Source organism: Phoenix dactylifera, unplaced genomic scaffold (assembly GCF_009389715.1).
Source record: "Phoenix dactylifera cultivar Barhee BC4 unplaced genomic scaffold, palm_55x_up_171113_PBpolish2nd_filt_p 000312F, whole genome shotgun sequence".
In the NCBI taxonomy this organism is placed as follows: domain Eukaryota; kingdom Viridiplantae; phylum Streptophyta; class Magnoliopsida; order Arecales; family Arecaceae; genus Phoenix; species Phoenix dactylifera.
This window is the reverse complement of record NW_024067783.1, coordinates 439,300-454,446: the sequence shown is the minus strand read 5'-3', so window position 1 is coordinate 454,446 and position 15,147 is coordinate 439,300. Positions and strand designations below refer to the sequence as shown.

General features: G+C 45.7%; 2 protein-coding genes across 2 annotated transcripts; one reads left to right on the top strand and one right to left on the bottom strand.

Annotated features, from left to right (window-relative positions):
- Positions 1-4,011: 4,011 nt before the first annotated feature.
- On the bottom strand, positions 4,012-4,644 carry LOC120105577 (uncharacterized protein At4g02000-like). Its single transcript, XM_039118164.1, has one exon. The coding sequence runs from the start codon at positions 4,642-4,644 to the stop codon at positions 4,012-4,014; it is 633 nt and encodes a 210-aa protein (XP_038974092.1).
- Positions 4,645-8,181: 3,537 nt separating this feature from the next.
- Positions 8,182-10,944, top strand: LOC103723347 (molybdenum cofactor sulfurase-like). Its single transcript, XM_039118161.1, is given in 5 exon segments — positions 8,182-9,366; positions 9,368-9,813; positions 9,950-10,166; positions 10,168-10,450; positions 10,453-10,944. Coding segments are annotated over 5 exon segments (1,980 nt in total). The 5' UTR covers positions 8,182-8,448; the 3' UTR covers positions 10,569-10,944.
- The last annotated feature ends 4,203 nt before the right edge of the window (positions 10,945-15,147 follow it).

The window sequence follows — 15,147 nt, the reverse complement described above, 5'->3', positions numbered from 1 at the left end:
GCATCAAAGACCCAGCCCCTGGTTTTGCCAGAACATGAGAGTCAACCCTTTATAAGTGGCTTCACCATCCCCTCTCCATCGCCTATTGGCATCTCTCTTATGCAAGTTGCAGGCATCACCCATCAAAGAACCTAGTAACAACATCAATCAACTTTACCTAAGAGGTGGGCTAATTTATAGCAAAAGTTGCGAATTTCCGCTCGACTGACGCAAGATGAGCGTCTTTCTGACCTAAACACCCGTGTGGTGCCCTGGCATGCCACACACCAAAGCCAGCCCACTTGAGTCCTTCATTTGGCATGTATATAAATAAGCAGCAGTCCAACTCTATAGCCAAGCATGCACCTTTATGCCCCTGCTTGGCAACTTTGTCAAACTGAACACATGTGACACCCTCGAGACTTATAAAATCAACTTTTCATCAATCGCCTTATACTCCAAAAACCTCTCTATAATGTATTTTTCTAGACCGTTATCTTCTTTGCCATATTTTTGTTCTTATACATCCTAAAAAGAGCAAATAAAATTCTACCACGGCAAATAAAATTTTTTCAAAGTCTACTTGCATAGTGGTAATAGTTGTTGTGGTTGAATCCCTAATGGTAGAGGCGATAGTTCCTTTCTTGGAATTAGGATTTTAATAACAAAATATAATCCTTAAAGGGTCAGCCAATACCATATCTGGTGTTGCCAGCAGCAAAAAATCTACCTCCAGAATTTCTCTGATTTTGCATAGGTCTAATCATTTAAAAATGGCATAAGTAAATAAAAAAAGATTCTGCTCTAAAATTGTTGAATTTTTTTAGCGTAATATTGTTTTTTTCTTTTTTTTTTTGCTAAAATGGGTGATTCATACAGTTCAAGTACGAACACATCCAAAAAAAGTCAAAAAACAAAAACTTCCGGAGCACTCTAGGCAGCTTTCTTTTTCCGACCGATAGGGTACCTTCAGAGTGTTTAGCCACGTACGAGGCCGTCCAGTCCGCAGCCTCGTTAGCTTCTTTGTAGACGTACTTGGTCTGGAAAGCTACATTGCTACTAACCATGGCCCAGATGTCTCGAAGCAAGGGATGGCACCCACCCATACCACCGGCGCTTCCCTGGATCCATCTGATAATCGTAGCCGAATTACCCTCAAGCAGTACTGCTCTAGCCCGCAACATGCATCAAGTCTGACCCATGCCGCCCTTAACTCAGCCTCCAAGACTGAAGTGTCGCAGATCTAGCAACTACCAGCCACAATCACCTTGAAATCTAGGCCTCTGATGACAAAGCCAACGCCTCCCCTTCTGTTATACAGCAATTCAAATAAGATAAATTATTGAAATTACCCAGTTTGAGGCATGTCTTTTTTTTTTGTTGCTAAATTTGGCATTTCATACAACACGGATACGAATACACCCAGTAAAATCTGCAAACAAAAGGTCCCAGAATACACCAGGCAAGTCATCCTCTCTAACCTATAGGGTGCCTCCTGAGTGGCTCGCGACATACGCCGCCATCCAGTCCGCTGCCCCGTTAGCCTCACGATATACGTGCATAGCTTGAAAAGTAATTTCCTCCCTCACCATCAACCATATATCATAGAATAAAGGATGAACTCCTCCATCGCTGTGAGGGCCCTTCCGGACCCAGCTGATCACCGTGGCCGAATCGCCCTCCAAGATGATGGAGTTCGCTTGAAATAGACGCCGCACATACCGCAGTCCCATCCAAGCCGCTCATAGCTCTACCTCTGGAACCGAGGTGTCGAAGATCTGACAACTCCTGCTGCCACCGTGCTGGAGCTCGGACCCCTGATAACAAACCCGACCCCTCCCCACCTGCCTCCATCTAGGATTGAGCCATCAAAATTGACCTGAAGAAAACTCGAGGGTGGGGGATCCTAGGTAAAAAACACTGTATGAGTAGCTACCGAAGCAGTATGGGGCCCCCAGGTGTCTCGAGTTGTCAAAGGTCTGTGATCTGACCCCTGCATGAAGAAACTTTGTTGCCTATGCTCGAGCCCGCTCCATCACGAACCGTGGGAATGGACTAAGCTCACCAAAAACCCGATCGTTCCTAGCCATTCATACTTGATAAGCTATGCAAGATGCCCTAATAGCCACAATGCAAATCTGAGGGGAGCTAGACCAACGTCGAACCTCCTCCAAGAAGCAATCCCTCCGGCTCCAAGCACTCTCTGAGATCTCGGACGGCCTCCATGTCCACCTCACCCAAACACACTAGAATAGTGCATGATCCACTGACTCATCCACCTTACAGTATAGGCACAAGGGAGGAATGCTAACACCATGTCGGCTCAGCATCGAGCTCCTCGACAGATGGTTCCAGACCACCTTCTAAAGGAATAGTGTAACCCTCTGGTGTAGCCCAAACCTCCATACGCAGCCACAGTCCTTACCCAGCTTTGACTCCTGCTAAAGAACCCGAGAAACATCATCAACCCTAACTCTGGCCTTACAGGTGGTGCTCCATACCCTAACATCTGGACCTGCTGATCCCGGAACGGGAAAATCCCGTACACGCTCTGCTAAGTGCTTCACGAATAACTGATCCAGTTTGTCGTCGTCCCACTCTGCCTCCCCTGGCCTGAGGAGGTCACACACGCAGAGCCCCGCAACCCCCTCACCATTGATCATCATTGGCCACAAACTCAACGGGAGTGCATCCACCCATGGATCCTTCATCATGTCAATGCTCCGTCCGTCGTCAATCAACCATCTGAAATGTGTCAAGGCCATAGTCATGCTAGAATCTTCATTTAACACTATGGGATGAAGTTTGGCTCTCACTCCGTGGGCTGATCACTCCTGGTGCATTAGGCTTACCATCTTTTCCTGACTCCAACACACCTCCCTGAATTGCATCTCACAACAGATCAACCACCTTTCTATGGTCCTGTATAGGTGAGTTGGATCCCTGTCCCGAGCCCCTTGGAATGCCTCTCATCACCACCGCCGTTGAAGCCACAGGCGAATGCTTTACCCACACTGCTAGTGAACTGGGTACACTTGAGTCCTCCACATCCCCCATTTAAAGCCTCCCCATCCTTCTCTGACATGACGAGGAAGCCACCCCTTTCTGCAAGACCCTTCTCGAGGCCACGTCCCTCTGTTGGTGCAGATCCATCATCACACCTTTCGTTCCCTTCCCCTTGGCCGGAGACTTCCCGCCACATCTAACCACAGCCGCCTGCGATGGTGGGGCCGCGCCTGCCACCACCAGCCCGCTCGACGTGGGTGTTCCACCCTCAATCCGCGAGGTCCTAGTGGCTCCGTCGACAGCTGTGGCACCGCCCATCACCGATCGGCTGGGGGCTCTCATCGGTGGCAGGGAGGTGCTCCGGAAGTGCCTCCTCCCTTCCTCCCGCCGGCATAGGTGCGGATCTTCGAAGGAGGACGATGATGCCGATCTCGGTAGCTAAGTCGGCTCGGTCCTTCCCACCCCCGAGCTCTGGTCGACTTGGCCGGGCTTGGGCCCTGTCCACGGGCCAGCCCGGTGTCAGTAGCTTGGACCGATCCTACCTGGTCCGGCCCGTCATGGAGCGGCAGGCTCGAGCTTGGGCCCAGATCCAGCCCGCCTTAGCTCATCTCGGCCCAGCTGGCCAACAGTATGGTCGGCCCATCCTTCCGGCGAACTCCGAGTCCAACCCGGACCCCACACCGAGTTGGGTCACCTCGGTGTCCTTCATCATCGATCCGCCCATCGCTTCCTTCTCCGGCGACCTCCTTCTAGCCAACTTGGTTGGCTTTTGCCACCCGTCAGTATCTGTGAGCGACTCGAGGAGATTCGGTACAGCATGGGGGGACCTCGGCCCCGACTCAGAGGGCTTTTACACCTGTGTTTGGTCGGCCTTCGGCGCGGTAGGCTTCTTCACTGGCTTGTTCGACTTCGGCTACCGTATCTTGGTAGTTGTCAACCACGGACCGAAGGGAAGTCGGCTCACAAATCGTCCCCCTCTTTCAACTCAGGTGTCGGTTCCTAGGGAGACTGCTCCGTCCCAGTCTGCTAGGCATGATGATCACCCGGTTCTTCGAACGTCGCCAGAATCATGGGAGGAAAGGGGCAAGCCCCCTCTTCGTGCCCCAGTCGGGTGCACTTGTAGCAGAAAATAGGAAGGTTTTCATAGCGAAATGCTTGCCAGTATAGGTCAGAACCAACCTGGATGAAGGTCCCAGGCCGGATTGGCACGCACGCATCCAACTCAACTTTGACACGGGCGAATCCTAGTTTCCGGCCTTGGTCGGTGACTTTGTCCAGCGCCAAGGGTCGGCCAACCTTTGCCACTATGTCCCAAATGATCTCCTCCGTCCAATACTCCATTGGCAGACTTGGCAACCTAAGCCAAACAACAGCCCGGCACAGCTGATTGGTCTCCGAAACGAAGTTTGGCCGCCAGCGCTCCATGGCCAGGAGCTGACCGGCCACCAGCCAAGGTCTGGCCTCCATAGCAGCGTCCCGATCCCTCTCACTTCGAAATGGAAAGGCAAAAGTCTCGTTCGCCATCATGAATTCCTCGATATCATAGTTGAGTTTTCCGGCCACCCGTAGCTCCCGGCTAATCCATTCCACTGGCACTCGGCGGCCCAAGCTGCGTATGATTACCACGGTATCTCGCCACACCGCCCTAGCCATCTCCATCTTCTCCGACGAAATCTCCACCACATCCGTAAACCACCGTTTCAGGGCTTCCAACTCCGCCACATCCGCCCACGTCCGACCCTTCTCAGCCACCTTCAGATGAGGCCGTGCCCAAGCCCACCGCCTCCGTCTTCCTCGGTTCAGCTGGACCCGGCATGTCCATCCTCCACAGCGACCAAGTATTCGGTAAAATGCTCCAACGATAGCACGAAGATTGATGCACCTAGCCAAGCGATGTGGACCCCCCCCCTCACTCACATCAGGTGTTTGGGAGAAGTTCTCACCCACCGCACGAAGGTTGACACGCACCTAGGCGCACATCCCAATTCGCTCCCCCCCCCTCCATTTCTTCCTGAGAGGCATGTATGGGAAGATGCTCTGTAGAATTCATTCTGCTTTGGTGCAAATAGTTGGATGGTAGTTTACTCCCAAGATAAAACGAACTGCTACCTATTCTCTTTGAAGTGTACTTTAATGAAGGAGAATAAAAGTCGAACTTGAGTCAGTTCACATCTTGGAAGATGCTTCCTTTAGAGTCGAATTCGTCTTGCTTAGGTGCAAAAAATTGATAATAGTCTACTCCCAAGATAAAACGAGCTGAAGTGTACTTTAATGAAGGAGAATAAAAGTTGGTGCAAATAGTTGGATGGTAGTTTACTCCCAAGATAAAACGAACTGCTACCTATTCTCTTTGAAGTGTACTTTAATGAAGGAGAATAAAAGTCGAACTTGAGTCAGTTCACATCTTGGAAGATGCTTCCTTTAGAGTCGAATTCGTCTTGCTTAGGTGCAAAAAATTGATAATAGTCTACTCCCAAGATAAAACGAGCTGAAGTATACTTTAATGAAGGAGAATAAAAGCAAAACCGGAGTCAGTTTAACCTAGATGCAGTGAAAATCAACAAAATAAATTGATGAAAATTTTTCTCAATCCACTCTTTTCAAATGCCCAAACGTCGAATTTGAATTCACTCACTCAGTACCCCACTAAATAGACCGAGTCATTTGGCTATCTAGGATAAGGATTTATACTTAAGTAGAAATTTATTTGGTTTTATATCCAATATGGGACTATTCTAAAATAACAAAAATTGAATTATTAAATTAATAAACCAACAAAAACTACATAAGAATTCCTACAACGAGTTTACTGAGGCGATAGTGCACATTGAGTGATAATGTTGAAGAGACCATTTCTTGTTCCATTGAGAGGATGACAGAAGAGTTTCTGGAAGCACATTATATACAAGATTAGCTAATCGAAAACTAATTTCTAAAATCACACACAAAAAAAAAATCTTGGAATCACACGTTCCACACCATCTCAAAGCCCTTCAATTTCTCCATTGGATCAAAACCTTTACATTTCTCACCAATGCATTCAGGATTTCTAAATCAATAAGCATCAATTTTCCGGCAATGCCACAAGAAAGTTCGGCTAGTTGCTTTTCAACAGAGTAAACGTTTGAAAAGAAGCATTCACTACTAGTCTCCAGCAATTTTGATCTAGAAAGTAGCTAGAAAAAATCTGCTGTCTTTTTTCATATTGATTCTCTTGCTCTTCTCAACCACCAGCCTTCAAACAAAAACCACCAGTTCATCATGTCATGTAGCCATGCAAATACCACATTGGCATGAAAGAACATCTTGTAAGACTAACCAGCCTCACATAACATTTTTCTTCCCATTTACAAACATGAGCAATGTTATCACAAAATACCTTCAAAATCTCATGTTGCCAATTCCAATTCCAACGAAAACACGGTTTACAGTTGGGCCCTTATCATTGCGTGTGGTCCTCTCCACTCAATGATTAGGGTTGGTTATGGGCTAAAATTCTTAGCAACAGGACTCATCAACTTTGTTGGTTGTTATGTCATTATTCTAGAAGAATAGGACGCTGAACCAAATATCAAGGAAGACATCATGTTGTCCATACATCAGATGAGAGTGACAATTGAACATAATACACAAGATGGAATGTGGACTAGGTCTGATGAAAAAAACTGGAAAATTTGATCTTACAATGAAAGTTAAGTCATGCAGTCAAAATATTGATGATTATCACATGGAAGTATTGATGATATTTTTATAATCTCAAAGTTCCTTCATAACATGGAGCTGGTGGAAGTGCAAGGTCTTTGTTTCTACTTGAAGCAGCACCAAAGAAAACAAGGGAGGAGGAAGAAAAGTAGGACTTGGCTTGCTTAAATTTTTGGCTAAAGGATGAAATACCTGCCTTGAAGCCAAGCGGGACACGCAATCGCGATCGAACCCTCACACCTCTCCCTCTCTAATTCACATGGCGGGGATAGCCTTTTCGAGCACCCATCCATTTGGCTTTGAATCCAGTGGGCCCGGGACTCCACTCAAACCATGCCAGGTCAAACCATTGACCCAGTGGCAGCTCAGCTGTCTCACCTAGAACAGCAAACAGACCTCTACTATTGTGTTACTGATTGGACATGGCAAAGAGGGACCCACTTGGTCACCCAACCATCAGTGAACAAAATGGCTGGTTGCTGAGTGAGAAGAGTGAATGGACCACCTTTACAACTTCCCTTGAAGGGACCCACCAAAGGAAAGCACGAGATCATCAGAAACAGAGGTCCCAATTGCAAAAACAGAAGCAAGGTAAGCACCAATATCACCGAACCAAAAGTTTTGACTGCTTCTTCACCTGTTTCATTTCTATCAAAATCTACCCATTTCCCTCCCCAAGGGAAACAGTGGATCCTAAGAACAGGTCCAACCAAAACCAGGATCAGAGATAATGATTACTGAGCATAGGCAGACCTAATCCTGCCCCATGGGCATAAGCCGACAAAGTAATCCATCCAAGAGGGAAGGTTGGCTTAGTGCCTGTAAGACCTTTTACAATAGAGACCAGCATAAATTGAATAAAACCTTTCATTCCAATTTCAATGCATTTGGTTTGCAGTCCAAATGGAAATATATTGGAATGAAAATAGAAATGGCTGAATTTCTCAAAACATTCAGTTCATAATTGAAATCGGAATAAAATTTGAATATTAAAAAAAATTGGACTTGAATTTTTGGGAATTGAAATATTGTCATTCTCTGCTAAAATAGTGTCCACTCGTTCCCACCGGCAAAGACCATTCCGCAAGGAAGGCTGCTCAGTCCAAGTCTATGAGCAGCACCGGTTGCGTAGCGGCAAAACCAAGACCAAGGATCACGAGACGAGATTGTGAGGCGAAATAGTAATATAGCTATCATTAAATAAGGAAATGGAATTTAATCCGTCCAACATCAAAAGCTGGGAGGAAGCCTGAAGCCGCCTCCTTGTGGGCCTGCATTTGCCGGCCATCACAACGACCTCTTCGTCCTCTTTTTGTTGTAGCCACACTAGATTTTTATCGAGCAGCGCCAATCTCCCAACTCCAGTTACCTCCCACCTGAAATAATTTTGCTGGTCTTGCTGACAAAACCAGTCAACGACTTTTGTCAGAAGCTCCAAATTTCTCCTCAGATTAAGATGGTTCCTGTGGTGCTAAGAAAAAGATAAAAAAAAAAAAATCATCGAGTTGTAAGAACCTTGGATTCGGAAGATCATAAGGCTGCCCAATAAAAACATTCACAAGAAGCCTTTGACCAAGAAGGCAAATAGAGGCTGCCCCTTTGACCAAGAAGGCAGATAGGGGCAGACGTGCAGCCTTTAGAATATCCAAGGCCTGCTTGGAAGATATCAGACCTTAGAAAGATGTGGCTGATTTAGTAATCTGCTCTGCTCTGTGACAGCTCCTTGCAAGCAGCCACACTCTCGACCCCCAATGAAACGAAATGCTTTTATTCATCAACAGATACTTGAGGAGGCCATCGAATGATATTGGAAGGAGACGAAACGAAGGGCAACTCGAAGAAGAAGGGGAGAAGAAGATGGAGATGCTGTCCCTTTGCGCCGGGGAGAGCTCACATGCTTGCGACCAAGGCTGTTTTGCAGCAGCTTTCCAAAGCCTGATGGAGCCTGGCAATCCCAAGCAGCGGACGGCGACGACCACCACCACCACAACCAGGATCTCCAGATCCAATTTCGCCAAGTCCACCGCTTCATCTCTGTTCCCGAACACCCACTTCACCAACCATGAGTCCCTCCCTCCCCTGCCTGATGCCTTCTCCAGCTTCTCGGCAGCATATCCGCAGTACACCGAGACCCAGAGAGCAGACCACATCAGAGACAGAGAGTACCATCACCTCATGAATCATGTCTGCCTGGATTACACCGGGTTCAACCTCTTCTCCCATGCGCAAATGCACTCCTCCGCGGCGTCCTCGTCCTCCGACCCTCCGCCCTCGGCCCTCCTGCAGCCCCCTTTCTTCAACATCTCTTACAAGTCGGCCAGCCTGAAGTCTCATCTGCAGTACGGCAACCAAGGGATGGCCCTGGAATCTGCAATCAGAAGGAGAATCATGGATGTCCTCAACATATCAGATGAGGAATACTCTATGGTCTGTGCTGCCAATAGGACTACTGCCTTCAGGCTTTTGGCAGAATCTTACCCGTTTCACACCAACAAGAGGCTGCTCACTGTGTATGACTATGAGAGCGAGGCAGTTGGTGCAATGGCAGAAAGCGCCCAGAAGAAAGGAGCAAAACTCATATCTGCCAGCTTTTCCTGGCCAGGCTTGAGGATTTACTCGGCCAGATTGAGGAAGAAGGTGAGCAAGAGAAGGAAGAAAAGGCGAGGCCTGTTCGTCTTCCCCACTCCAATCCAGGATGACCGGGGCCAGGTATCCTTATCTATGGATGGCCCTGGCTCAGGAGAATGGCTGGCATGTGGCGCTTGATGCATGCGCATTAGGCCCCAAGGACATGGACACCCTGGGACTCTCTTTGATCAAGCCGGACTTTGTCATCTGCTCCTTCTTCAAAGTATTTGGCGAAAACCCGTCCGGGTTTGCCAGCCTTTTCATCAAGAAGTCCAGCGGTGCAGTCTTGGAGACGTCGGCGATTGCCAAGAGCATTGGGGTTGTGAGCATCGTCCCAGCAAGAAGCCTGTCTCAATTGCCAGATGATTGCTCTGGTACTGACTTGGAGGCCCAATCTTCTAAGTTCCAATTGGAAGAGGATGATGCAGAGACCACCAGTTCATTCTCTGGTCCAATACCTACCCGCATCTGCAATGGTTCTTCTCTTGCAGATAATGGGTTGGCTGAAAACCCTTCGGGCGTTGAACAGATTCAAATCAAGAAATCTGAGCAGGGTGAGACTCTCAAATACGCGGGCGAATGGTTAGCAAAGAAGAAGAAGAAGAAAATGCAGAACCATCACCGGAGATTGTAGAATAGAAGATGGTAACTCTGTTCGGGTGGAGAGGACTAAAGCAAACAGGGAAGTAGATAAGAGCATGGAGATTGAATGCAGAGGATTAGACCATGCAGACTCTTTAGGCCTGATACTCATCAGTAGCAGACTGAGATGCATCACTAATTGGTTGGTTATCGCACTGATGAAGCTCCTGCATCCTCACTCAGAAAATGGTCATGCTTTAGTTAGGATTCTATGGGCCACGAATAAAATTTGACAGGGGTCCTGCGTTAGCATTCAATGTGTTTGACTGGAAAGGAGAAAAGGTGGAGCCTGCACTTGTCCAGAAGCTAGCTGATAGAAGCAACATTTCTCTTAGCTGTGGGTTCATACACAACATCTGGTTCTCGGATAAATATGAAGCAGAGAAGGATGCAGTCTTGGAAAGAAAGGTCAGTGAAACAACAGTAGCCAATAGAAGGAAAGAGAGCATTGATCTTGGATAAAATGTTGTGAATGCTTCACTTGGTTATCTAACTAATTTGACGATGCTTACAAACTTTGGGCTTTTATTGCCAAGTTCCTGGATGCAGATTTTGTTGAGAAGGAGAGGTGGAGATACATGGCTCTCAACCAAAAAATGATTGAGGTTTAAATGAGAACACAACTTGTCCATGTTTGACTGAGATTTCTGCTGGAGGTTTTCCAATACAACATTCAAAATTCTTTCAGCATAGAACCATTCATGCGTTAGACTATGTAATGCTGATGTTTTATTCGAAATAATGTCAGCCATTCATTTATTCTTTGTCAAAAAAGTGCACTTGTTATATCAATGACCACCAATACAACTGAATTACATGCACCACAAGATTTTTTTATTTTGTGCGGAGTCATTTAAGGTTGAAGAGGACTGGTTAAAGTATACAAAATTTTATTGCTGATAGGATGTTCTGTGCCCTAGAAAAATTTTGTTGATGTTGTCGGCTATTCATTTATTCCTTGTGAAATAAGTGCACTTGTTATATCAATGACCACTAGTACAACTGAATTACATGGCACCATAAGATTTTCTATTTCGTGCAGAGTCATTGCTAAGTGAACCCTTCCTCTGTCAACGCCCAAGTCACAAAGCCTATTAGAGTCAATATGTGCCCCGCTCCATCCCTAGTTCCTAAAATATAGTGTACTTGTTAGCGTTTGTTTAAAACAATCTGGGAGCAACCTGGCCAATATAACAAAATCAGATCCCCAAATAGTTCCTCTGTATCAACAAAAGGCACAAACAAATCCATTTCAATAATTCGGAGCCCAAGTATTTCCTGCTACAGAAAAAAGGGCAGCCCACCACACGAGACTTCTTACCGCTGTGGGGTCAAATATATGCAGCCTTACCTCCCCGTGCGGAGAGGTTGTTTCTGTGCTTCCAAAACCTTTTGACACCCAGGTCATAGTAGAGCAACCTAACCTTTGTGCCAAGGCTCGTCCTCAACTTTCTGCTACAAAAGGCCTCAAAAAACTCTTGTAGGTCTATATGCAAGTAAAATATGCCCAACCTAAACTCAGATCAAAACATTAAACTCCAAAAGGAATGGCTCATGCTATCTTATCCTAGTGGTTATCTAACCTTAATTATACCAAAATTAAGACAAACTAAAAAATAGAATGAAAAAGGAAAAGTCAAGTTTCATGCCAATTCTGAGGTTCCTACCCAAATATCCTCTACTGAGGGAATCTGTTCATGATAAATCTGGCAACAATAAGGCCTAATTAAAAGAATTAAGACTTCAAGAATAGCATGCTCCGCATCAGCCCTAGTTTAAAACAAGCCCCATTCAGCAAGTCCAACCCCCAAAAGGTCTACCTATGTTATGCTTGAACCAACTTAGTTCATGTCATATGGGAACAGAGTCTAAAATGTTATGAGTGTTGGAACTAGCATTGTTAGGGTAACCCTTTATACCACACAAAATTTCCAGGGGAAGCAGAAAGCATCATGATTGATCTAAGCTAAGGATCAAAACATAAACCTAATATAGGGTCCCTAAACCAGACCTGAATTTGCAGATCAAACCTAAGTCAAAAGGCTAATACATTTTTTAAGCAATCTCATCTAATATAAAAATTTCAGATTTCTTGATATTTGGGACCTATATTTATTCTAAACAATAACTTCAGGCTACTGAAATTAAGTTAAGGTTAACTAGAAATCGAGAATGAATTTGATAAGAGGAAACTGTGAGAAGTTTGTTAGAACACCAGTTCAATGTTCAAAGCTTTATTATCTCAAATCGCTAGAACAAAACTAATACCTTTAAGACTCAATTGCTAGACATTTTAGGAAAGAAAAGAAAAACAGAAAACCCTAATTCAAACTTGGAAGTAATTTCAAGCATTGATTTTTGGCCTTCATAATGTTATAAATTCAAAGCATTAGCCATTCACTTCATTTGTAGGCACATGGAGTAGTTGGTAACTTAAAATTAACCAAGGTATCTAAAAACTCCTTCCCATATTGGCCTGTCCAATAAGATGCTGTTCGGGATGCAAGCTCAATCGATTCTATCGGTAGCCGGCTGATAATGAATGTAGTTCAGTCCCCTACCTTGCACTTTCTAACATCCTCAAACATCAAACATTCTATCTATATAGAGTAAACTAACTAATGACTTTACTTCCGGAGCCCGGCTTGCATCACTCAACAAGCAACTACACTCTTTGCTCGGCTCCATAACAACATACTGAAATGGTACCCGAACGTACAACGCCTCAAGTCATTGTGAAAGAGGAAAAGAAGATGAGGCTAAGAGGACGAGGATGTAATTAGGCGCATCATTATATAATATAATATGTCTCTATCCATAGTAGTTTAGCCGAAGTCAAGGGCAACATTCTATCCTTGAAAGCTAGACCAAGATCGGTGTGGATAGAGGGTTAGCACATGCAGCCGAGCTGGCGAGCGCTACAGTTATGAGCCCACCTAGAGGTGGACAGGAATATCTGGGGTTCCTCTTTGACTCCTTCTGCGTTTAGGTACGCGACGATACCGATGGCATCCTGGGAGCCCCCATCTCCCAGTTTCTTCAAGGTGAATTTTGACGGTAGTATCTCAGAGAGTGGAAGCAGATGGGGCGTGGGTTTTGTGATCAGGAGACCACGACTCCGGCTGATTGCAGCAGGAGGAACGATATATCTTTGATGTGTCTGTCCAGATAGCAGAGTTGCGAACGGCATGAGAGGGTCTCATTTAGGCCAGAGTGCACCTGGGTGCTCGGCAAGTCCTACTAGAGGAGACTCGGCTATAGTGGTCGACTGGATTCGGAGCGGACGTGTCAGGCTAGATCTGCACCCTCTGTTTATGATATCTGCCATCTGTGGGGGAACTAGACTCGTTCTGATTGTGCACGTCTTTCGGGAGGCAAACAGTGCGGCGGACTGAGTCGCCTCTTTTGTAGCGCACCACTTTGAGGGTGTCCTCTGGAGGGATTGGAGCACGTGCCGGTGGGCACTAGAGCATATTTTTGTACTGTGATCATTCTAGGCGTACTCACGATTGATGTAGTGAGTCGCCGGGTACAACAAAAAAAAAAGATCAAAAAAATGGAGTTGGCAAATTTAGAGCCCCTTCTTGGCTACTGGGCCAGCTAGTGAAAGCAGCAGGAGGGAGGCGCACGCCAGGACTCACAGTCGGTCAGTGGATGGTGCAGCTGGAGGGGTTGGATTTGTGATCAGGGACCACCTTGGCAGGTTGATAGCAGCAGGAGGGAGGCGCACGCCAGGACTCACAGTGGTTGGGGCAGAGTTGCAGGCAGCCTGGGAGGGTATATCCTATGTGCGGCAGGTACTTGGTGCGGAGCGGGTCTGCCTTGAGGGAGATTCATCTGTGGTTATCGACTGGATCCGAGGGGCGGACCAGTTTGGGGATGGTCACCCCCTCATCCGAGAGATCCGTAGGGTGGTGCTGCTGTTGGGCGATGTTCAGATAGGACATGTGTTCAGGGAGGCGAACAGGGCTGCAGACTGGGTCGCCTCTTTTGTTGCTCGGCACTCCGGAGATTTTACTTGGACGTCAGCTTCTGATGTTCATCCTTTGTTGCATCTTTTACTTTCCCGTGATTTAGCAGGTTGTACTCACGTTAGAGCAATATGAAATGAGTAACCGCTTTTACCAAAAAAAAAAAAAAAAAAAGCAGCAGTACTACCTATCGTGAGTACTAGTGAAAACAAGTATCGGTACTAAGCAAGAGAAGAAAAGCAGCAATGCAATTGATAGCTAGATAGGAGAGGCTAAACGCAATTACTAATCATGTGCCATCAGTGCGAACTGGAAAATTAAGATGAGACCTAAACTTGTCCACAATATCCTCATCCGTGGCATGCCCCTATATAATTCTTCCTGGCTATCCCAACTTTGGAGCTGAATTTTCTCTGAATGATGCACGATGTTTACTTAAAGGAAACAGCATTGGTGGTAACAGGTTGGCCATAACATCTTTATCAAGACTCTAGTTTGCATGATTCTACGTGCTTCTACAAGAGGCTATCAAGTACTTAGCCTTGACTTAAAACTCCATATAGCTCTTCTTTTGGTGAACCATTATTTCAACCCACTAATGTCACAGGTCAATATGCATTGCTTGAGGGTGATGGCCTTGTGAGGTAGAGCACTAGGGTAAATGGCCATGTACAAGCAATGGTACGCAACAAGGAAAGAGGTTTCTTAGGATATTGTAGGCTTTAGATGATTCCTAGCTGGGACTGGGAAAAGAACCAGATCTAAATACTCCCAATTAAAGTACGAAAAGTGAGTTCATGTAGCTAACCTAGGGTTTCCGGGAGGTTTCAAACCTATGACAAGGATTTCTATGAATTCAAACTAGGTGATCAAAGGGCAGATATCAGTATTCAGATTTAATAATTTAGAAGTGAACAAAAGTTTTCTTCATTAATCAAGCTTTGATTACAGCAAAAAATCATATTCAGGCATTCAGCTATGCAGAAATTTAGCAGCTAAGAAGAATAACAGCAGCAAACTAATAAACAAAATTGAGAAGGATGGTACTTTATTATATCTGATTTTGATGCTATGCAGAAACTAATCTACATTACAGATAAACCAGCAAATGGAGGAATACCAGTAGAAATAAATAAGGGAAAAGGTAGTAGAAAGAGAAGAAATAAGATGGAAAAAAAGAAGAAAAAATAGTTAAGAGAAGGAAGTGAAATTGTACCAG

Coding starts and splice junctions, on each gene's coding strand:
- LOC120105577 (XM_039118164.1), bottom strand. CDS start 4,644: ATGGAGATGGCTAGGGCGGTGTGGCGAGATACCGTGGTAATCATACGC.